Source organism: Bombina bombina, chromosome 6 (assembly GCF_027579735.1).
Source record: "Bombina bombina isolate aBomBom1 chromosome 6, aBomBom1.pri, whole genome shotgun sequence".
Classification (NCBI taxonomy): domain Eukaryota; kingdom Metazoa; phylum Chordata; class Amphibia; order Anura; family Bombinatoridae; genus Bombina; species Bombina bombina.
Window position 1 is genome coordinate 1129541742 of NC_069504.1, and position 25386 is coordinate 1129567127.

General features: G+C 36.3%; 1 protein-coding gene across 6 annotated transcripts in view; it reads right to left on the minus strand.

The window, feature by feature from the left end:
* C2CD5 (C2 calcium dependent domain containing 5) overlaps positions 1 to 25386 on the minus strand; it is a 584106-nt gene that overhangs the window by 173784 nt on the left and 384936 nt on the right. For all 6 annotated transcript variants that reach the window (XM_053719104.1, XM_053719103.1, XM_053719107.1 and 3 more), the window contains 2 exons: positions 2949 to 3047; positions 1510 to 1599 (listed from right to left, as the gene is read on the minus strand). In XM_053719104.1, the coding sequence (XP_053575079.1) occupies positions 1510 to 1599; positions 2949 to 3047 (189 nt within the window). The remainder of the gene's footprint in view (positions 1 to 1509; positions 1600 to 2948; positions 3048 to 25386) is intronic.

Below are 25386 nucleotides of genomic sequence, written 5' to 3' on the forward strand. Positions count from 1 at the left end.
CACTGACGCTTTGCGATTGGTTACGCGCATCATGTGACCGGGACACACCTCTCCCTGGATTAGGCAGCACGGAGGACAATTGGCGCCTTTGACAAAGCAGTTGGCGAAACGCGCATCAGGCGTTTGCACTGCTTCTTTTGAGACACTTGTATAAATAGAAAACTTTAAGGGTAGCTAATAATTTGTTGGCCTTTAAAGGCATCCACTTTTTTTGTTAAAATTTATAGACTTATCCTAAAATTGGGGGTACTTAGCCTACAATAGTAATGAATAATAGTGGTTTCGCTAAAATAGTGGCTATATTTTGTGCTCTATGCACTGTTATATGTTATCAGTGCTAGTGAATATGGTTATGGTTAAAACCACATTATTTAGGTAAATACCTGCTTCGTACCCAGTATTATCTATATTTAACAAAAAGTATATAAACCCGGGGGTACTATCATAGCAGTGAATAATAGTGGTTCTGCAGAGTTGCTATTGCTGCTAAATGCACTGTTAAAATGTTATCAGTGCTAGATGATATGTTTATATTTGAAACCACATTATTTTGAAAAAATCCTGCTGTGTACTAGGGATACTCCATATCTAACCATAGACAATATAAGTTTTAAATTAAAAAATACATTTTTGAAAAAAAAAACCTTTTTTCCATTTTTTCTCTCAAAAGAAGTCAGTTTAGAATTTCTGTACATACAGGGTGGTCCTTTTCTGGGACTAACCCTCTTTTTAATTAGACATATTTAACCTTGACATATCTTGTCAACTTTGTAGGGATAAATTGTAGCTTATTTATATGAGATGTATAGTGATGTTACCTTACTCAGGTCCTAAAGTGGAATTACCCTAACAATAAAACGTTATAAATGTACTAAGATATATGGTGTTTTCACACAAATCACTAAACACTATCCACATGATTATATAAGGGCAAAATACACTTTCTATTAAATGGTCATGATCATACCTTATTAGCTACAATTATACCCTATTTTTAAGGATTATCTCCCCTTTTTTATTTTAATGGTTTAATCAATAAAGGATATATTTTAATTATTATTACCCTTTGTGCTATGTTAATTTAGGCTCTCAATCTAAGTGTGCCATATTATACCGCAGTTTTTCTATTTAATATTATTTACATATATAACAGTATTCAGGCAATGCCCTCCAGAGATACACAGGCTTACCCTGTAGGGAATCCTTTTGAGAGCCCAAAACCTGTTCCCACTATTAATTCCCCTTCACAAAGGGAATTATTTCCTTTACATACTGTCTAGAATATTGTAAGAGATCTCGCAGTGCTGGAGGGTTCTGCCCTTTTCCTTTTTAGCATTCAGTGAGTTCAGCCCCTGTGAAGTCTGCACTACAATTTCTCTCCATGCAGGATAATCTTTTATTATCAGGCCCATAGTATGGTTGTGAAAATGGGAAAAAATACATTAGTGGAATTTAAATAAATGAGGCATTAGGGGAATAATGTTAGAATACTGACAACTCACTGCTTACCTGTATAGACTCATCTTCGGGCACAGCAACAGTAAAATTAACATGGCAGAGGCAGCAGGGGATCATAGATCGCAACTTGAAATAAAGACTCTGTGAAGTATTAGCAATTACAAATGTCAGTTTGGTAGTTTAAATAAACAAACCCAAGAAATAACTCGTAGCAAGTATGTAACTGCAGCATTTTCTAAAAGAGCAGAAATCACTCACACAAGGGACATTCTAATGTAAAAATAAAGCAAAATGTTGTGCTGCAGCTATGCTCCAGATAAGGATATGATTGGTGAACTAATGAGAAACAGGAATACTTCTGTATTCTCCAATCACTTGCTAGTTCCTCATCTGAAGTGGCAAAGGGGTGTTCCTGGGCTTTCACTAGCGATTTGCATTCAGCAGTTTTGTTAGCTGCCAAATGCGGAAGAAGGCAAACGCTCGTGGCATCTGGATTTCTTCTTGTGAAAGTGCAATACACTAAGATCTGTGCTAATCTATATCATAGTTTGTTGCACTTTCATAAGAATAAATCTGACTCCGAAAAGTGCTGAATGCCACGAGGCAGCTAACAAAACTGCTGAATGTGCATCCCTAGTTTTCACTATGGGCTCGATTTATCAAGCCCTTCACCTCCCTTCAACTGCAGGTTCTCTTGTGACCGCTCACACCGCTGCTTCCTATCATCTTCTCCACCTCTTATGTGGAGAATTTATATCTCCCCGATCTCGTCCGACCTGGGAGATTGACAGCTCCTGCCTGCGAGTGACTGGCTGTGCACGGGCAGGATAGCATACGAGCGCAAAATAGTGCTTGTGTGCAATATTAAATTCAGGAAGCAGATTGCTTCCCGCCAGAGGAGAGCTAGGGCGGACAGGAGCGGATTGTACCCCTCTGTCTGTCCTTGATTGATAAATCGAGCCAATATGTATTTAACCACTTTACAATACTTACCTTCACAGAAAATAGTGACAAAGCAGAGTATTTTTATTATCACACTACAATGTCCATTTAAGACCTGTTTAATAAATTAAAGTTACATAAGTTTGTTCTATTTCAATCAGTAGTTTGAATTCCTGTATAACACCGCTCGTTTTAGTTTATCTTTGGTTGTTATTAAATAACAGTATATTTATCAGCCTCAACATATTAGTTCAGATTGGCAAGAGTTCATCCCCAGTAAAGCCATTTTTTTCTCAAACTTTATTTATATTGATGACAAAATTTAATAGCATTTATACAATTATATAAGAGATGTTGTACAAAATGTTTCAGTAAAGCCATTATCATTCAAGGCACATTTCCTATGTCCTTGTGGCAAATAGCAATCTATTGAACAAGACGTATAAATACAAATTTCAGACCTATAAACTCTAACACAATCCAGAAGGATAACGTTTTATCTACAATACAGCAAGATGTAATAAAACACAAATACAACAGGATCTCACCTTCAATAGATTCTCACAGAGATCATTAAAACTCTTATTAAGAGTTGGATTTGTCAGATTTATGTTGTTAAGTCGAATTACTCTAACTGATGTGAACATCTAGAAATAAAAAAAAAGAATAAAAGTACATTTATCTATAAACAATTCTGTTTTACAGACACACTGTGTGCTTATTACTTGTGAGAGGTGTATTTGTTTTACAGACACACTGTGAGCTTATTACTTGTGAGAGGTGTATTTGTTTTACAGACACACTGTGTGCTTATTACTTGTGAGAGGTGTATTTGTTTTACAGACACACTGTGTGCTTATTACTTGTGAGAGGTGTATTTGTTTTACAGACACTGTGTGCTTATTACTTGTGAGAAGTTTATTTGTTTTACAGACACACTGTGTGCTTATTACTTGTGAGAAGTGTATTTGTTTTACAGACACACTGTGTGCTTATTACTTGTGGGAGGTGTATTTGTTTTACAGACACACTGTGCTTATTACTTGTGGAAGGTGTATTTGTTTTACAGACACACTGTGTGCTTATTACTTGTGAGAGGTGTATTTGTTTTACAGACACACTGTGTGCTTATTACTTGTGAGAGGTGTATTTGTTTTACAGACACACTGTGTGCTTATTACTTGTGGGAAGTGTATTTGTTTTACAGACACACTGTGTGCTTATTACTTGTGAGAGGTGTATTTGTTTTACAGACACACTGTGTGCTTATTACTTGTAAGAGGTGTATTTGTTTTACAGACAGACTGTGCGCTTATTACTTGTGAGAAGTGTATTTGTTTTACAGAAACATTGTGTGCTTATTACTTGTGGGAAGTGAATTTGTTTTACAGACACTGTGTGCTTATTACTTGTGAGAAGTGTATTTGTTTTACAGACACACTGTGTGCTTATTACTTGTGGGAAGTGAATTTGTTTTACAGACACTGTGTGCTTATTACTTGTGAGAAGTGTATTTGTTTTACAGACACTGTGTGCTTATTACTTGTGAGAAGTGTATTTGTTTTACAGACACACTGTGTGCTTATTACTTGTGAGAGGTGTATTTGTTTTACAGACACACTGTGTGCTTATTACTTGTGAGAGGTGTATTTGTTTTACAGACAGACTGTGCGCTTATTACTTGTGAGAAGTGTATTTGTTGGACAGAAACATTGTGTGCTTATTACTTGTGGGAAGTGTATTTGTTTTACAGACACACTGTGCACTTATTACTTGTGGGAAGTGTATTTGTTTTACAGACACACTGTGCACTTATTACTTGTGGGAAGTGTATTTGTTTTACAGACACACCGTGTGCTTATTACTTGTGAGAAGTGTATTTGTTTTACAGACACACTGTGTGCTTATTACTTGTGAGAGGTGTATTTGTTTTACAGACACTGTGTGCTTATTACTTGTGAGAATTGTATTTGTTTTACAGACACACTGTGTGCTTATTACTTGTGAGAGGTGTATTTGTTTTACAGACACACTGGGGGCTAGTTATCAAGCCGTCTACTTTTCTGGCTTCGCCGGCCCAATACGTCCGCCTAAGCTCGCCTACCTTCGCCGCCGCGGACCTTGAATACGTTCGCCTAAGTTATCAAATAAAGCTGTCAAAAAGCCGCGGGGCGATGAGCAGCGGACTGTGACAGTTATCACTCATCCGGTCTCGCTGCCCTTCGGCTTTTTCCCAGCTTTATTGCTAGCCTGTCACTAAGCACTCACACTAAACTGCACTGTTCTGCCCCCTATACCGGCGCCCCCGGAGCCCCCCGCAACTAAATAAAGTTACTAACCCCTAAACCGCCGCTCCTAGACCCTGCCGCAACTCTTATAAATGTATTAACCCCTAAACCGCAGCTCCCGGACACCGCTGCCACCTACATTATACCTAGTAACCCCTATCCTGCCCCCCCCTATACCGTCGCCCTCTATTATAAAATTATTAACCCCTATCCTGCTGATCCCGCACCTCTCCGCAACTAAATAGTTTAACCCCTAAACCGCCGCTCCATGAACCCGCCGCAACCTATAATAAATTTATTAACCCCTATCCTGCCCCCCACTACGCCGCCGCCACTGTAATAAAATGATTAACCCCTAAACCTAAGTCTAACCCTAACCATAACGCCCCCCTAACTTAAATATTAATTAAATAAATCTAAATAAATTAACTCTTATTAACTAAATGAATCCTATTTAAAACTAAATACTTACCTTTAAAATAAACCCTAATATAGCTACAATATAAATAATAATTATATTCTAGCTATCTTAGGATTTATTTTTATTTTACAGGTACCTTTCAATTTATTTTAACCATGTACAATAACTATTAAATAGTTATTAACTATTTAATAGCTTACCTAGCTAAAATAAAGAGAAATGTACCTGTGAAATAAATCCTAACCTAAGTTACAATTACACCTAACACTACACTATACTTTAATAAATTATTCCTATTTAAAAATAAATACTTACCTGTAAAATAAACCCTAAGATAGCTACAATGTAATTAATAATTATATTATAGCTATCTTAGGATTTATATTTATTTTACAGGTAACTTTGTATTTATTTTAGCTAGTTAGAATAGTTATTAAATAGTTATTAACTATTTAATAACTACCTAGCTAAAAGAAATACAAAATTACCTGTAAAATAAATCCTAACTTAAGTTACAATTAAACCTAATACTACACTATCATTAAATTAACTAAATAAACTACCTACAAAGAACTACAATGAAATACAATTACATAAACTAACTAAAGTACAAAAAATAAAAAAAGCTAAGTTACAAAAAATAAAAAATTAAGTTACAAACATGTTAAAAATATTACAACAATTTTAAGCTACTTACACCTAATCTAAGCCCCCTCATAAAATAACAAACCCCCCCAAAATAAAAAAAATCCCTACCCTATTCTAAATTACATAAATTTCAAAGCTCTTTTACCTTACCAGCCCTTAAAAGGGCCATTTGTGGGGGCATGCCCCAAAAAGTTCAGCTCTTTTGCCTGTAAAATAAAAATACAACCCCCCCCCCCAACATTAAAACCCACCACCCACATACCCCTAATCTAAACCAAACCCCCCCTTACAAAAACCTAACACTAATCCCCTGAAGATCATCCTACCTTGAGTCGTCTTCACTCAGCCGAGCCACCGATGGAACTGAAGAGGACATCCGGAGCGGAAGAAGTTAATCCTCCAAGCGGCGCTGAAGAAATCTTCCATCCGATGAAGTCATCATCCAGGCGGCGCTGAAGAAGTCTTCGATCCGGCCGATGTCATCTTCAAAGAGGCGCTGAAGAGGTCTTCTATCCAGGCGAAGTCATCTTCCAAGCCGGGTCTTGAATCTTCCTTCCGCCGACGCGGAACCACCTTCTTCACCGACGGACTACGACGAATGACGGCTCCTTTAAGGGACGTCATCCAAGATGGCGTCCCCTCAATTCCGATTGGCTGATAGGATTCTATCAGCCAATCGGAATTAAGGTAGGAAAATCTGATTGGCTGATGGAATCAGCCAATCAGATTCAAGTTCAATCCGATTGGCTGATCCAATCAGCCAATCAGATTGAGCTCGCATTCTATTGGCTGATCGGAACAGCCAATAGAATGCAAGCTCAATCTGATTGGCTGATTCCATCAGCCAATCAGATTTTTCCTACCTTAATTCCGATTGGCTGATAGAATCCTATCAGCCAATCGGAATTGAGGGGACGCCATCTTGGATGACGTCCCTTAAAGGAGCCGTCATTCGTCGTAGTCCGTCGGTGAAGAAGGTGGTTCCGCGTCGGCGGAAGGAAGATTCAAGACCCGGCTTGGAAGATGACTTCGCCCGGATAGAAGACCTCTTCAGCGCCTCTTTGAAGATGACATCGGCCGGATCGAAGACTTCTTCAGCGCCGCCTGGATGATGACTTCATCGGATGGAAGATTTCTTCAGCGCCGCTTGGAGGATTAACTTCTTCCGCTCCGGATGTCCTCTTCAGTTCCATCGGTGGCTCGGCTGAGTGAAGACGACTCAAGGTAGGATGATCTTCAGGGGATTAGTGTTAGGTTTTTGTAAGGGGGGTTTGGGTTAGATTAGGGGTATGTGGGTGGTGGGTTTTAATGTTTGGGGGGGGGGGGGTTGTATTTTTATTTTACAGGCAAAAGAGCTGAACTTTTTGGGGCATGCCCCCACAAATGGCCCTTTTAAGGGCTGGTAAGGTAAAAGAGCTTTGAAATTTATGTAATTTAGAATAGGGTAGGGATTTTTTTTATTTTGGGGGGGTTTGTTATTTTATTAGGGGGCTTAGATTAGGTGTAAGTAGCTTAAAATTGTTGTAATATTTTTAACATGTTTGTAACTTAATTTTTTATTTTTTGTACTTTAGTTAGTTTATGTAATTGTATTTCATTGTAGTTCTTTGTAGGTAGTTTATTTAGTTATTTTAATGATAGTGTAGTATTAGGTTTAATTGTAACTTAAGTTAGGATTTATTTTACAGGTAATTTTGTATTTCTTTTAGCTAGGTAGTTATTAAATAGTTAATAACTATTTAATAACTATTCTAACTAGCTAAAATAAATACAAAGTTACCTGTAAAATAAATATAAATCCTAAGATAGCTATAATATAATTATTAATTACATTGTAGCTATTTTAGGGTTTATTTTACAGGTAAGTATTTATTTTTAAATAGGAATAATTTATTAAAGTATAGTGTAGTGTTAGGTGTAATTGTAACTTAGGTTAGGATTTATTTCACTGGTACATTTCTCTTTATTTTAGCTAGGTAAGCTATTAAATAGTTAATAACTATTTAATAGTTATTGTACATGGTTAAAATAAATTGAAAGGTACCTGTAAAATAAAAATAAATCCTAAAATAGCTAGAATATAATTATTATTTATATTGTAGCTATATTAGGGTTTATTTTAAAGGTAAGTATTTAGTTTTAAATAGGATTCATTTAGTTAATAAGAGTTAATTTATTTAGATTTATTTAATTAATATTTAAGTTAGGGGGCGTTAGGGTTAGGTTTAGGGGTTAATCATTTTATTACAGTGGCGGCGGCGTAGTGGGGGGCAGGATAGGGGTTAATAAATTTATTATAGGTGGCGACGGTGTAGGGGGGCAGATTAGGGGTTAATAAATGTATTATAGGTGGCGACGGTGTAGGGGGGGCAGGATAGGGGTTAATACATTTAATATAGGTTGCGGCGGGTTCAGGGAGCGGCGGGTTAGGGGTTAATACATTTATTATAGTTGCGGTGGGCTCCGGGAGCGGCGGTTTAGGGGTTAATATGTATAGAGTAGCTTGCGGTGGGCTCCGGGAGCGGCGGTTTAGGGGGTAATAACTTTATTTATTTGCGGCGGTGTAGGGGGGGTCAGATTAGTGGTGTTTAGACTCGGGGTACATGTTAGGGTGTTAGGTGTAGACAGCTCCCATAGAAATCAATGGGATGTCTGTCAGCAGCGAACTTGTACTTTCGCTATGGTCAGACTCCCATTGATTCCTATGGGATCCGCCGCCTCCAGGCTGGCGCTTTGAAAACCAGGTACGCTGGGCCGTAAAAGTGCCGAGCGTACCTGCTAGTTTTTTGATAGCTAGCAAAAGTAGTGAGAATGTGCCGCACTTGTGTGCGGAACATCTGGAGTGACGTAAGAATCGATCTGTATCGGACTGAGTCCGGCGGATCGAAGCTTACGTCACAAAATTCTACTTTTGCCGGTCTCGAGCCTTTGATAACTAAGGCGTATCAGCCTCGCCACAAATACGCTGCGGAATACGCAGCGTATTTGAGGTTGACGGCTTGATAACTACCCCCCACTGTGTGCTTATTACTTGTGAGAGGTGTATTTGTTTTACAGACAGACTGTGCGCTTATTACTTGTGAGAAGTGTATTTGTTTTACAGACACACTGTGTGCTTATTACTTGTGAGAAGTGTATTTGTTTTACAGACACACTGTGTGCTTATTACTTGTGAGAAGTGTATTTGTTTTACAGACACACTGTGTGCTTATTACTTGTGAGAAGTGTATTTGTTTTACAGACACACTGTGCTTATTACTTGTGAGAGGTGTATTTGTTTTACAGACACACTGTGCTTATTACTTGTGAGAAGTGTATTTGTTTTACAGACACACTGTGCTTATTACTTGTGGGAGGTGTATTTGTTTTACAGACACACTGTGCTTATTACTTGTGGAAGGTGTATTTATTTTACAGACACACTGTGCTTATTACTTGTGAGACGTGTATTTGTTTTACAGACACACTGTGCTTATTACTTGTGGAAGGTGTATTTATTTTACAGACACACTGTGCTTATTACTTGTGGAAGGTGTATTTATTTTACAGACACACTGTGCTTATTACTTGTGAGAGGTGTATTTGTTTTACAGACACACTGTGTGCTTATTACTTGTGAGAGGTGTATTTGTTTTACAGACACACTGTGTGCTTATTACTTGTGAGAGGTGTATTTGTTTTACAGACACACTGTGTGCTTATTACTTGTGGGAAGTGTATTTGTTTTACAGACACACTGTGTGCTTATTACTTGTGGGAGGTGTATTTGTTTTACAGACAGACTGCGCTTATTACTTGTGAGAGGCGTATTTGTTTTACAGAAACATTGTGTGCTTATTACTTGTGGGAAGTGAATTTGTTTTACAGACACACTGTGTGCTTATTACTTGTGAGAGGTGTATTTGTTTTACAGACACACTGTGCTTATTACTTGTGGGAAGTGAATTTGTTTTACAGACACACTGTGCACTTATTACATGTGGGAAGTGTATTTGTTTTACAGACACACTGTGTGCTTATTACTTGTGAGAAGTGTATTTGTTTTACAGATACATTGTGCTTATTACTTGTGGGAAGTGAATTTGTTTTACAGACACACTGTGCACTTATTACTTGTGGGAAGTGTATTTGTTTTACAGACACACTGTGTGCTTATTACTTGTGAGAAGTGTATTTGTTTTACAGACACACTGTGTGCTTATTATTTGTGAGAAGTGTATTTGTTTTACAGACACACTGTGCTTATTACTTGTGAGAAGTGTATTTGTTTAACAGACACACTGTGTGCTTATTACTTGTGAGGTGTATTTGTTTTACAAACACACTGTGCTTATTACTTGTGAGAGGTGTATTTGTTTTACAGACACACTGTGTGCTTATTACTTGTGAGAGGTGTATTTGTTTTACAGACACACTGTGTGCTTATTACTTGTTGGAGGTGTATTTGTTTTACAGACACACTGTGTGCTTATTACTTGTGAGAAGTGTATTTGTTTTACAGACACACTGTGTGCTTATTACTTGTGAGAGGTGTATTTGTTTTACAGACACACTGTGTACTTATTACTTGTGAGAAGTGTATTTGTTTTACAGACACACTGTGTGCTTATTACTTGTGAGAGGTGTATTTGTTTTACAAACACATTGTGCTTATTACTTGTGAGAAGTGTATTTGTTTTACAGACACACTGTGTGCTTATTACTTGTGAGAGGTGTATTTGTTTTACAGACACACTGTGTGCTTATTACTTGTGAGAGGTGTATTTGTTTTACAGACACACTGTGTGCTTATTACTTGTGAGAGGTGTATTTGTTTTACAGACACACTGTGTGCTTATTACTTGTGAGAGGTGTATTTGTTTTACAGACACACTGTGTGCTTATTACTTGTGAGAAGCGTATTTGTTTTACAGACACACTGTGTGCTTATTACTTGTGAGAAGTGTATTTGTTTTACAGACACACTGTGTGCTTATTACTTGTGAGAGGTGTATTTGTTTTACAGACACACTGTGCTTATTACTTGTGAGAGGTGTATTTGTTTTACAGATACACTGTGTGCTTATTACTTGTGAGAAGTGTATTTGTTTTACAGACACACTGTGTGCTTATTACTTGTGAGATGTGTATTTGTTTTACAGACACACTGTGTGCTTATTACTTGTGAGAGGTGTATTTGTTTTACAGACACACTGTGTGCTTATTACTTGTGAGAAGTGTATTTGTTTTACAGACACACTGTGTGCTTATTACTTGTGAGAGGTGTATTTGTTTTACAGACACACTGTGTGCTTATTACTTGTGAGAGGTGTATTTGTTTTACAGACACACTGTGTGCTTATTACTTTTGAGAAGTGTATTTGTTTTACAGACACACTGTGTGCTTATTACTTGTGAGAGGTGTATTTGTTTTACAGACACACTGTGTGCTTATTACTTGTGAGAGGTGTATTTGTTTTACAGACACACTGTGTGCTTATTACTTGTGAGAGGTGTATTTGTTTTACAGACACACTGTGTGCTTATTACTTGTGAGAGGTGTATTTGTTTTACAAACACACTGTGCTTATTACTTGTGAGAGGTGTATTTGTTTTACAGACACACTGTGTGCTTATTACTTGTTGGAGGTGTATTTGTTTTACAGACACACTGTGTGCTTATTACTTGTGAGAGGTGTATTTGTTTTACAAACACACTGTGCGCTTATTACTTGTGAGAAGTGTATTTGTTTTACAGACACACTGTGTGCTTATTACTTGTGAGAGGTGTATTTGTTTTACAGACACACTGTGTGCTTATTACTTGTGAGAGGTGTATTTGTTTTACAGACACACTGTGTGCTTATTACTTGTGAGAGGTGTATTTGTTTTACAGACACACTGTGTGCTTATTACTTGTGAGAGGTGTATTTGTTTTACAGACACACTGTGTGCTTATTACTTGTGAGAAGTGTATTTGTTTTACAGATACATTGTGCTTATTACTTGTGAGAGGTGTATTTGTTTTACAGACACACTGTGTGCTTATTACTTGTGAGAAGTGTATTTGTTTTACAGACACACTGTGTGCTTATTACTTGTGAGAAGTGTATTTGTTTTACAGACACTGTGTGCTTATTACTTGTGAGAAGTGTATTTGTTTTACAGACACACTGTGTGCTTATTACTTGTGAGAAGTGTATTTGTTTTACAGACACTGTGTGCTTATTACTTGTGAGAGGTGTATTTGTTTTACAGACAGACTGTGCGCTTATTACTTGTGAGGTGTATTTGTTTTACAGACACTGTGTGCTTATTACTTGTGAGGTGTATTTGTTTTACAAACACACTGTGCTTATTACTTGTGAGAGGTGTATTTGTTTTACAGACACACTGTGTGCTTATTACTTGTGAGAGGTGTATTTGTTTTACAGACACACTGTGTGCTTATTACTTGTTGGAGGTGTATTTGTTTTACAGACACACTGTGTGCTTATTACTTGTGAGAAGTGTATTTGTTTTACAGACACACTGTGTGCTTATTACTTGTGAGAGGTGTATTTGTTTTACAGACACACTGTGTACTTATTACTTGTGAGAAGTGTATTTGTTTTACAGACACACTGTGTGCTTATTACTTGTGAGAGGTGTATTTGTTTTACAAACACATTGTGCTTATTACTTGTGAGAAGTGTATTTGTTTTACAGACACACTGTGTGCTTATTACTTGTGAGAGGTGTATTTGTTTTACAGACACACTGTGTGCTTATTACTTGTGAGAGGTGTATTTGTTTTACAGACACACTGTGTGCTTATTACTTGTGAGAGGTGTATTTGTTTTACAGACACACTGTGTGCTTATTACTTGTGAGAGGTGTATTTGTTTTACAGACACACTGTGTGCTTATTACTTGTGAGAAGCGTATTTGTTTTACAGACACACTGTGTGCTTATTACTTGTGAGAAGTGTATTTGTTTTACAGACACACTGTGTGCTTATTACTTGTGAGAGGTGTATTTGTTTTACAGACACACTGTGCTTATTACTTGTGAGAGGTGTATTTGTTTTACAGACACACTGTGTGCTTATTACTTGTGAGAAGCGTATTTGTTTTACAGACACACTGTGTGCTTATTACTTGTGAGAGGTGTATTTGTTTTACAGACACACTGTGCTTATTACTTGTGAGAGGTGTATTTGTTTTACAGATACACTGTGTGCTTATTACTTGTGAGAAGTGTATTTGTTTTACAGACACACTGTGTGCTTATTACTTGTGAGAGGTGTATTTGTTTTACAGACACACTGTGCTTATTACTTGTGAGAGGTGTATTTGTTTTACAGATACACTGTGTGCTTATTACTTGTGAGAAGTGTATTTGTTTTACAGACACACTGTGTGCTTATTACTTGTGAGAAGTGTATTTGTTTTACAGACACACTGTGTGCTTATTACTTGTGAGAGGTGTATTTGTTTTACAGACACACTGTGTGCTTATTACTTGTGAGAAGTGTATTTGTTTTACAGACACACTGTGTGCTTATTACTTGTGAGAAGTGTATTTGTTTTACAGACACTGTGTGCTTATTACTTGTGAGAAGTGTATTTGTTTTACAGACACACTGTGTGCTTATTACTTGTGAGAAGTGTATTTGTTTTACAGACACTGTGTGCTTATTACTTGTGAGAGGTGTATTTGTTTTACAGACAGACTGTGCGCTTATTACTTGTGAGAAGTGTATTTGTTTTACAGACACTGTGTGCTTATTACTTGTGAGAAGTGTATTTGTTTTACAGACACTGTGTGCTTATTACTTGTGAGAGGTGTATTTGTTTTACAGACACACTGTGTGCTTATTACTTGTGAGAAGTGTATTTGTTTTACAGATACATTGTGCTTATTACTTGTGAGAAGTGTATTTGTTTTACAGATACATTGTGCTTATTACTTGTGAGAAGTGTATTTGTTTTACAGACACTGTGTGCTTATTACTTGTGAGAAGTGTATTTGTTTTACAGATACATTGTGCTTATTACTTGTGAGAAGTGTATTTGTTTTACAGATACATTGTGCTTATTACTTGTGAGAAGTGTATTTGTTTTACAGATACATTGTGCTTATTACTTGTGAGAGGTGTATTTGTTTTACAGACAGACTGTGCGCTTATTACTTGTGAGAAGTGTATTTGTTTTACAGACACACTGTGTGCTTATTACTTGTGAGAAGTGTATTTGTTTTACAGACACACTGTGTGCTTATTACTTGTGAGAAGTGTATTTGTTTTACAGACACACTGTGTGCTTATTACTTGTGAGAAGTGTATTTGTTTTACAGACACACTGTGCTTATTACTTGTGAGAGGTGTATTTGTTTTACAGACACACTGTGCTTATTACTTGTGAGAAGTGTATTTGTTTTACAGACACACTGTGCTTATTACTTGTGGGAGGTGTATTTGTTTTACAGACACACTGTGCTTATTACTTGTGGAAGGTGTATTTATTTTACAGACACACTGTGCTTATTACTTGTGAGACGTGTATTTGTTTTACAGACACACTGTGCTTATTACTTGTGGAAGGTGTATTTATTTTACAGACACACTGTGCTTATTACTTGTGGAAGGTGTATTTATTTTACAGACACACTGTGCTTATTACTTGTGAGAGGTGTATTTGTTTTACAGACACACTGTGTGCTTATTACTTGTGAGAGGTGTATTTGTTTTACAGACACACTGTGTGCTTATTACTTGTGAGAGGTGTATTTGTTTTACAGACACACTGTGTGCTTATTACTTGTGGGAAGTGTATTTGTTTTACAGACACACTGTGTGCTTATTACTTGTGGGAGGTGTATTTGTTTTACAGACAGACTGCGCTTATTACTTGTGAGAGGCGTATTTGTTTTACAGAAACATTGTGTGCTTATTACTTGTGGGAAGTGAATTTGTTTTACAGACACACTGTGTGCTTATTACTTGTGAGAGGTGTATTTGTTTTACAGACACACTGTGCTTATTACTTGTGGGAAGTGAATTTGTTTTACAGACACACTATGCACTTATTACATGTGGGAAGTGTATTTGTTTTACAGACACACTGTGTGCTTATTACTTGTGAGAAGTGTATTTGTTTTACAGATACATTGTGCTTATTACTTGTGGGAAGTGAATTTGTTTTACAGACACACTGTGCACTTATTACTTGTGGGAAGTGTATTTGTTTTACAGACACACTGTGTGCTTATTACTTGTGAGAAGTGTATTTGTTTTACAGACACACTGTGTGCTTATTATTTGTGAGAAGTGTATTTGTTTTACAGACACACTGTGCTTATTACTTGTGAGAAGTGTATTTGTTTAACAGACACACTGTGTGCTTATTACTTGTGAGAGGTGTATTTGTTTTACAGACACACTGTGCTTATTACTTGTGAGAGGTGTATTTGTTTTACAGACACACTGTGTGCTTATTACTTGTGAGAGGTGTATTTGTTTACAGACACACTGTGTGCTTATTACTTGTGAGAGGTGTATTTGTTTTACAGACACACTGTGTGCTTATTACTTGTTGGAGGTGTATTTGTTTTACAGACACACTGTGTGCTTATTACTTGTGAGAAGTGTATTTGTTTTACAGACACACTGTGTGCTTATTACTTGTGAGAGGTGTATTTGTTTTACAGACACACTGTGTACTTATTACTTGTGAGAAGTGTATTTGTTTTACAGACACACTGTGTGCTTATTACTTGTGAGAGGTGTATTTGTTTTACAAACACATTGTGCTTATTACTTGTGAGAAGTGTATTTGTTTTACAGACACACTGTGTGCTTATTACTTGTGAGAGGTGTATTTGTTTTACAGACACACTGTGTGCTTATTACTTGTGAGAGGTGTATTTGTTTTACAGACACACTGTGTGCTTATTACTTGTGAGAGGTGTATTTGTTTTACAGACACACTGTGTGCTTATTACTTGTGAGAGGTGTATTTGTTTTACAGACACACTGTGTGCTTATTACTTGTGAGAAGCGTATTTGTTTTACAGACACACTGTGTGCTTATTACTTGTGAGAAGTGTATTTGTTTTACAGACACACTGTGTGCTTATTACTTGTGAGAGGTGTATTTGTTTTACAGACACACTGTGCTTATTACTTGTGAGAGGTGTATTTGTTTTACAGATACACTGTGTGCTTATTACTTGTGAGATGTGTATTTGTTTTACAGACACACTGTGTGCTTATTACTTGTGAGAGGTGTATTTGTTTTACAGACACACTGTGTGCTTATTACTTGTGAGAAGTGTATTTGTTTTACAGACACACTGTGTGCTTATTACTTGTGAGAGGTGTATTTGTTTTACAGACACACTGTGTGCTTATTACTTGTGAGAAGTGTATTTGTTTTACAGACACACTGTGTGCTTATTACTTTTGAGAAGTGTATTTGTTTTACAGACACACTGTGTGCTTATTACTTGTGAGAGGTGTATTTGTTTTACAGACACACTGTGTGCTTATTACTTGTGAGAGGTGTATTTGTTTTACAGACACACTGTGTGCTTATTACTTGTGAGAGGTGTATTTGTTTTACAGACACACTGTGTGCTTATTACTTGTGAGAGGTGTATTTGTTTTACAAACACACTGTGCTTATTACTTGTGAGAGGTGTATTTGTTTTACAGACACACTGTGTGCTTATTACTTGTGAGAGGTGTATTTGTTTTACAGACACACTGTGTGCTTATTACTTGTGAGAGGTGTATTTGTTTTACAAACACACTGTGCGCTTATTACTTGTGAGAAGTGTATTTGTTTTACAGACACACTGTGTGCTTATTACTTGTGAGAGGTGTATTTGTTTTACAGACACACTGTGTGCTTATTACTTGTGAGATGTGTATTTGTTTTACAGACACACTGTGTGCTTATTACTTGTGAGAGGTGTATTTGTTTTACAGACACACTGTGTGCTTATTACTTGTGAGAGGTGTATTTGTTTTACAGACACACTGTGTGCTTATTACTTGTGAGAGGTGTATTTGTTTTACAGACACACTGTGTGCTTATTACTTGTGAGAGGTGTATTTGTTTTACAGACACACTGTGTGCTTATTACTTGTGAGAGGTGTATTTGTTTTACAGACACACTGTGTGCTTATTACTTGTGAGAGGTGTATTTGTTTTACAAACACATTGTGCTTATTACTTGTGAGAGGTGTATTTGTTTTACAGACACACTGTGTGCTTATTACTTGTTGGAGGTGTATTTGTTTTACAGACACACTGTGTGCTTATTACTTGTGAGAGGTGTATTTGTTTTACAAACACACTGTGCGCTTATTACTTGTGAGAAGTGTATTTGTTTTACAGACACACTGTGTGCTTATTACTTGTGAGAGGTGTATTTGTTTTACAGACACACTGTGTGCTTATTACTTGTGAGAGGTGTATTTGTTTTACAGACACACTGTGTGCTTATTACTTGTGAGAGGTGTATTTGTTTTACAGACACACTGTGTGCTTATTACTTGTGAGAGGTGTATTTGTTTTACAGACACACTGTGTGCTTATTACTTGTGAGAAGTGTATTTGTTTTACAGATACATTGTGCTTATTACTTGTGAGAGGTGTATTTGTTTTACAGACACACTGTGTGCTTATTACTTGTGAGAAGTGTATTTGTTTTACAGACACACTGTGTGCTTATTACTTGTGAGAAGTGTATTTGTTTTACAGACACTGTGTGCTTATTACTTGTGAGAAGTGTATTTGTTTTACAGACACACTGTGTGCTTATTACTTGTGAGAAGTGTATTTGTTTTACAGACACTGTGTGCTTATTACTTGTGAGAGGTGTATTTGTTTTACAGACAGACTGTGCGCTTATTACTTGTGAGAAGTGTATTTGTTTTACAGACACTGTGTGCTTATTACTTGTGAGAAGTGTATTTGTTTTACAGACACTGTGTGCTTATTACTTGTGAGAGGTGTATTTGTTTTACAGACACACTGTGTGCTTATTACTTGTGAGAAGTGTATTTGTTTTACAGATACATTGTGCTTATTACTTGTGAGAAGTGTATTTGTTTTACAGATACATTGTGCTTATTACTTGTGAGAAGTGTATTTGTTTTACAGACACTGTGTGCTTATTACTTGTGAGAAGTGTATTTGTTTTACAGATACATTGTGCTTATTACTTGTGAGAAGTGTATTTGTTTTACAGATACATTGTGCTTATTACTTGTGAGAAGTGTATTTGTTTTACAGAAACATTGTGTGCTTATTACTTGTGGGAAGTGAATTTGTTTTACAGACACACTGTGTGCTTATTACTTGTGAGAGGTGTATTTGTTTTACAGACACACTGTGCTTATTACTTGTGAGAAGTGTATTTGTTTTACAGACACACTGTGCTTATTACTTGTGGGAAGTGAATTTGTTTTACAGACACACTATGCACTTATTACATGTGGGAAGTGTATTTGTTTTACAGACACACTGTGTGCTTATTACTTGTGAGAAGTGTATTTGTTTTACAGATACATTGTGCTTATTACTTGTGGGAAGTGAATTTGTTTTACAGACACACTGTGCACTTATTACTTGTGGGAAGTGTATTTGTTTTACAGACACACTGTGTGCTTATTACTTGTGAGAAGTGTATTTGTTTTACAGACACACTGTGTGCTTATTATTTGTGAGAAGTGTATTTGTTTTACAGACACACTGTGCTTATTACTTGTGAGAAGTGTATTTGTTTAACAGACACACTGTGTGCTTATTACTTGTGAGAGGTGTATTTGTTTTACAAACACACTGTGCTTATTACTTGTGAGAGGTGTATTTGTTTTACAGACACACTGTGTGCTTATTACTTGTGAGAGGTGTATTTGTTTACAGACACACTGTGTGCTTATTACTTGTGAGAGGTGTATTTGTTTTACAGACACACTGTGTGCTTATTACTTGTTGGAGGTGTATTTGTTTTACAGACACACTGTGTGCTTATTACTTGTGAGAAGTGTATTTGTTTTACAGACACACTGTGTGCTTATTACTTGTGAGAGGTGTATTTGTTTTACAGACACACTGTGTACTTATTACTTGTGAGAAGTGTATTTGTTTTACAGACACACTGTGTGCTTATTACTTGTGAGAGGTGTATTTGTTTTACAAACACAGTGTGCTTATTACTTGTGAGAAGTGTATTTGTTTTACAGACACACTGTGTGCTTATTACTTGTGAGAGGTGTATTTGTTTTACAGACACACTGTGTGCTTATTACTTGTGAGAGGTGTATTTGTTTTACAGACACACTGTGTGCTTATTACTTGTGAGAGGTGTATTTGTTTTACAGACACACTGTGTGCTTATTACTTGTGAGAGGTGTATTTGTTTTACAGACACACTGTGTGCTTATTACTTGTGAGAAGCGTATTTGTTTTACAGACACACTGTGTGCTTATTACTTGTGAGAAGTGTATTTGTTTTACAGACACACTGTGTGCTTATTACTTGTGAGAGGTGTATTTGTTTTACAGACACACTGTGCTTATTACTTGTGAGAGGTGTATTTGTTTTACAGACACACTGTGTGCTTATTACTTGTGAGAAGTGTATTTGTTTTACAGACACACTGTGTGCTTATTACTTGTGAGATGTGTATTTGTTTTACAGACACACTGTGTGCTTATTACTTGTGAGAGGTGTATTTGTTTTACAGACACACTGTGTGCTTATTACTTGTGAGAAGTGTATTTGTTTTTACAGACACACTGTGTGCTTATTACTTGTGAGAGGTGTATTTGTTTTACAGACACACTGTGTGCTTATTACTTGTGAGAAGTGTATTTGTTTTACAGACACACTGTGTGCTTATTACTTTTGAGAAGTGTATTTGTTTTACAGACACACTGTGTGCTTATTACTTGTGAGAGGTGTATTTGTTTTACAGACACACTGTGTGCTTATTACTTGTGAGAGGTGTATTTGTTTTACAGACACACTGTGTGCTTATTACTTGTGAGAGGTGTATTTGTTTTTACAGACACACTGTGTGCTTATTACTTGTGAGAGGTGTATTTGTTTTACAAACACACTGTGCTTATTACTTGTGAGAGGTGTAAGTTGTTTTACAGACACACTGTGTGCTTATTACTTGTTGAGAGGGTATTTGTTTTACAGACACACTGTGTGCTTATTACTTGTGAGAGGTGTATTTGTTTTACAAACACACTGTGCGCTTATTACTTGTGAGAAGTGTATTTGTTTTACAGACACACTGTGTGCTTATTACTTGTGAGAGGTGTATTTGTTTTACAGACACACTGTGTGCTTATTACTTGTGAGAGGTGTATTTGTTTTACAGACACACTGTGTGCTTATTACTTGTGAGAGGTGTATTTGTTTTACAGACACACTGTGTGCTTATTACTTGTGAGAGGTGTATTTGTTTTACAGACACACTGTGTGCTTATTACTTGTGAGAGGTGTATTTGTTTTACAGACACACTGTGTGCTTATTACTTGTGAGAAGTGTATTTGTTTTACAGACACACTGTGTGCTTATTACTTGTGAGAGGTGTATTTGTTTTACAGACACACTGTGTGCTTATTACTTGTGAGAGGTGTATTTGTTTTACAAACACACTGTGCTTATTACTTGTGAGAGGTGTATTTGTTTTACAGACACACTGTGTGCTTATTACTTGTTGGAGGTGTATTTGTTTTACAGACACACTGTGTGCTTATTACTTGTGAGAGGTGTATTTGTTTTACAGACACACTGTGCGCTTATTACTTGTGAGAAGTGTATTTGTTTACAGACACACTGTGTGCTTATTACTTGTGAGAGGTGTATTTGTTTTACAGGACACACTGTGTGCTTATTACTTGTGAGAGGTGTATTTGTTTTACAGACCACACTGTGTGCTTATTACTTGTGAGAGGTGTATTTGTTTTACAGACACACTGTGTGCTTATTACTTGTGGAGGTGTATTTGTTTTACAGACACACTGTGTGCTTATTATTTGTGAGACGTGTATTTGTTTTACAGACACACTGTGCTTATACTTGTGAGAAGTGTATTTGTTTAACAGACACACTGTGTGCTTATTACTTGTGAGGTGTATTTGTTTTACAAACACACTGTGCTTTATTACTTGTGAGAGGTGTATTTGTTTTACAGACACACTGTGTGCTTTATTACTTGTGAGAAGGTTGTATTTGTTTTACAGGACACACTGTGTGCTTATTACTTGTTGGAGGTGTATTTGTTTTACAGACACACTGTGTGCTTATTACTTGTGAGAAGTGTATTTGTTTTACAGACACACTGTGTGCTTATTACTTGTGAGAGTGTATTTGTTTTACAGACACACTGTGTACTTATTACTTGTGAGAAGTGTATTTAGTTTTACAGACACACTGTGTGCTTATTACTTGTGAGAGGTGTATTTGTTTTACAGACACATTGTGCTTATTACTTGTGAGAAGTGTATTTGTTTTACAGACACACTGTGTGCTTATTACTTGTGAGAGGTGTATTTGTTTTACAGACACACTGTTGTGCTTATTACTTTGTGAGAGGTGCTATTTGTTTTACAGACACACTGTGTGCTTATTACTTGTGAGAGGTGTATTTGTTTTACAGACACACTGTGTGCTTATTACTTGTGAGAAGGTGTATTTGTTTTACAGGACACACTGTGTGCTTATTACTTGTGAGAAGTGTATTTGTTTTACAGACACTGTGTGCTTATTACTTGTGAGAGTGTATTTGTTTTACAGACACACTGTGTGCTTATTACTTGTGAGAAGTGTATTTGTTTTTACAGACCACTGTGTGCGTTATTACTTGTGAGAGGTGTATTTGTTTTACAGACAGACTGTGCGCTTATTACTTGTGAGAAGTGTATTTGTTTTACAGACACTGTGTGCTTATTACTTGTGAGGTGTATTTGTTTTACAAACACACTGTGCTTATTACTTGTGAGAGGTGTATTTGTTTTACAGACACACTGTGTGCTTATTACTTGTGAGAAGGTGTATTTGTTTTACAGACACACTGTGTGCTTATTACTTGTTTGAGGTGTATTTGTTTTACAGACACACTGTGTGCTTATTTACTTGTGAGATGTGTATTTGTTTTACAGACACACTGTGTGCTTATTACTTGTGAGAGGTGTATTTGATTTACAGACACACTGTGTACTTATTACTTGTGAGAAGTGTATTTGTTTTACAGACACACTGTGTGCTTTATTACTTGTGAGAGGTTATTTGTTTACAAACACATTGTGCTTATTACTTGTGAGAAGTGTATTTGTTTTACAGACACACTGTGTGCTTATTACTTGTGAGAGGTGTATTTGTTTTACAGACACACTGTGTGCTTATTACTTGTGAGAGGTGTATTTGTTTTACAGACACACTGTGTGCTTATTACTTGTGAGAGGTGTATTTGTTTTGCAGGACACACTGTGTTGCTTATTACTTGTGAGAGGTGTATTTGTTTTACAGACACACTGTGTGCTTATTACTTGTGAGAAGCGTATTTGTTTTACAGACACACTGTGTGCTTATTACTTGTGAGAAGTGTATTTGTTTTACAGACACACTGTGTGCTTATTACTTGTGAGAGGTGTATTTGTTTTACAGACACACTGTGCTTATTACTTGTGAGAGGTGTATTTGTTTTACAGACACACTGTGTGCTTATTACTTGTGAGAAGCGTATTTGTTTTACAGACCACACTGTGTGCTTATTACTTGTGAGAAGTGTATTTGTTTTTACAGACACACTGTGTGCTTATTACTTGTGAGAGGTGTATTTGTTTTACAGACACACTGTGCTTATTACTTGTGAGAGGTGTATTTGTTTTACAGATACACTGTGTGCTTATTACTTGTGAGAAGTGTATTTGTTTTACAGGACACACTGTGTGCTTATTACTTGTGAGAGGTGTATTTGTTTTACAGGACACACTGTGCTTATTACTTGTGAGAGGTGTATTTGTTTTACAGATACACTGTGTGCTTATTACTTGTGAGAAGTGTATTTGTTTACAGACACACTGTGTGCTTATTACTTGTGAGAAGTGTATTTGTTTTACAGACACACTGTGTGCTTATTACTTGTGAGAGGTGTATTTGTTTTACAGACACACTGTGTGCTTATTACTTGTGAGAAGTGTATTTGTTTACAGAGCACACTGTGTGCTTATTACTTGTGAGAAGTGTATTTGTTTTACAGACACTGTGTGCTTATTACTTGTGAGAAGTGTATTTGTTTTACAGACACACTGTGTGCTTATTACTTGTGAGAAGTGTATTTGTTTTACAGACACTGTGTGCTTATTACTTGTGAGAGGTGTATTTGTTTTACAGACAGGACTGTGCGCTTATTACTTGTGAGAAGTGTATTTGTTTTACAGACACTGTGTGCTTATTACTTGTGAGAAGTGTATTTGTTTTTACAGACACTGTGTGCTTATTACTTGTGAGAGGTGTATTTGTTTTTACAGACACACTGTGTGCTTATTACTTGTGAGAAGTGTATTTGTTTTACAGATACATTGTGCTTATTACTTGTGAGAAGTGTATTTGTTTTTACAGATACATTGTGCTTATTACTTGTGAGAAGTGTATTTGTTTTACAGACACTGTGTGCTTATTACTTGTGAGAAGTGTATTTGTTTTTACAGATACATTGTGCTTATTACTTGTGAGAAGTGTATTTGTTTTACAGATACATTGTGCTTATTACTTGTGAGAAGTGTATTTGTTTACAGATACATTGTGCTTATTACTTGTGAGAGGTGTATTTGTTTTACAGACAGACTGTGCGCTTATTACTTGTGAGAAGTGTATTTGTTTTACAGACACACTGTGTGCTTATTACTTGTGAGAAGTGTATTTGTTTTACAGACACACTGTGTGCTTATTACTTGTGAGAAGTGTATTTGTTTTACAGACACACTGTGTGCTTATTACTTGTGAGAAGTGTATTTGTTTTACAGACACACTGTGCTTATTACTTGTGAGAGGGTGTATTTGTTTTACAGACACACTGTGCTTATACTTGTGAGAAGTGTATTTGTTTTACAGACACACTGTGCTTATTACTTGTGGGAGGTGTATTTGTTTTACAGACACACTGTGCTTATTACTTGTGGAAGGTGTATTTATTTTACAGACACACTGTGCTTATTACTTGTGAGACGTGTATTTGTTTTACAGACACACTGTGCTTATTACTTGTGGAAGGTGTATTTATTTACAGACACACTGTGCTTATTACTTGTGGAAGGTGTATTTATTTTACAGACACACTGTGCTTATTACTTGTGAGAGGTGTATTTGTTTTACAGACACACTGTGTGCTTATTACTTGTGAGAGGTGTATTTGTTTTACAGACACACTGTGTGCTTATTACTTGTGAGAGGTGTATTTGTTTTACAGACACACTGTGTGCTTATTACTTGTGAGAAGTGTATTTGTTTTACAGACACACTGTGTGCTTATTACTTGTGGGAGGTGTATTTGTTTTACAGACAGACTGCGCTTATTACTTGTGAGAGGCGTATTTGTTTTACAGAAACATTGTGTGCTTATTACTTGTGGGAAGTGAATTTGTTTTACAGACACACTGTGTGCTTATTACTTGTGAGAGGTGTATTTGTTTTACAGACACACTGTGCTTATTACTTGTGGGAAGTGAATTTGTTTTTACAGACACACTATGCACTTATTACATGTCGGGAAGTGTATTTGTTTTACAGACACACTGTGTGCTTATTACTTGTGAGAAGTGTATTTGTTTTACAGATACATTGTGCTTATTACTTGTGGGAAGTGAATTTGTTTTACAGACACACTGTGCACTTATTACTTGTGGGAAGTGTATTTGTTTTACAGACACACTGTGTGCTTATTACTTGTGAGAAGTGTATTTGTTTTACAGACACACTGTGTGCTTATTATTTGTGAGAAGTGTATTTGTTTTACAGACACACTGTGCTTATTACTTGTGAGAAGTGTATTTGTTTTACAGACACACTGTGTGCTTATTACTTGTGAGAGGTGTATTTGTTTTACAAACACACTGTGCTTATTACTTGTGAGAGGTGTATTTGTTTTACAGACACACTGTGTGCTTATTACTTGTGAGAGGTGTATTTGTTTACAGACACACTGTGTGCTTATTACTTGTGAGAGGTGTATTTGTTTTACAGACACACTGTGTGCTTATTACTTGTGGGAGGTGTATTTGTTTTACAGACACACTGTGTGCTTATTACTTGTGAGAAGTGTATTTGTTTTACAGACACACTGTGTGCTTATTACTTGTGAGAGGTGTATTTGTTTTTACAGACACACTGTGTACTTATTACTTGTGAGAAGTGTATTTGTTTTACAGACACACTGTGTGCTTATTACTTGTGAGAGTTGTATTTGTTTTACAAACACATTGTGCTTATTACTTGTGAGAAGTGTATTTGTTTTACAGACACACTGTGTGCTTATTACTTGTGAGAGGTGTATTTGTTTTACAGACACACTGTGTGCTTATTACTTGTGAGAGGTGTATTTGTTTTACAGACACACTGTGTGCTTATTACTTGTGAG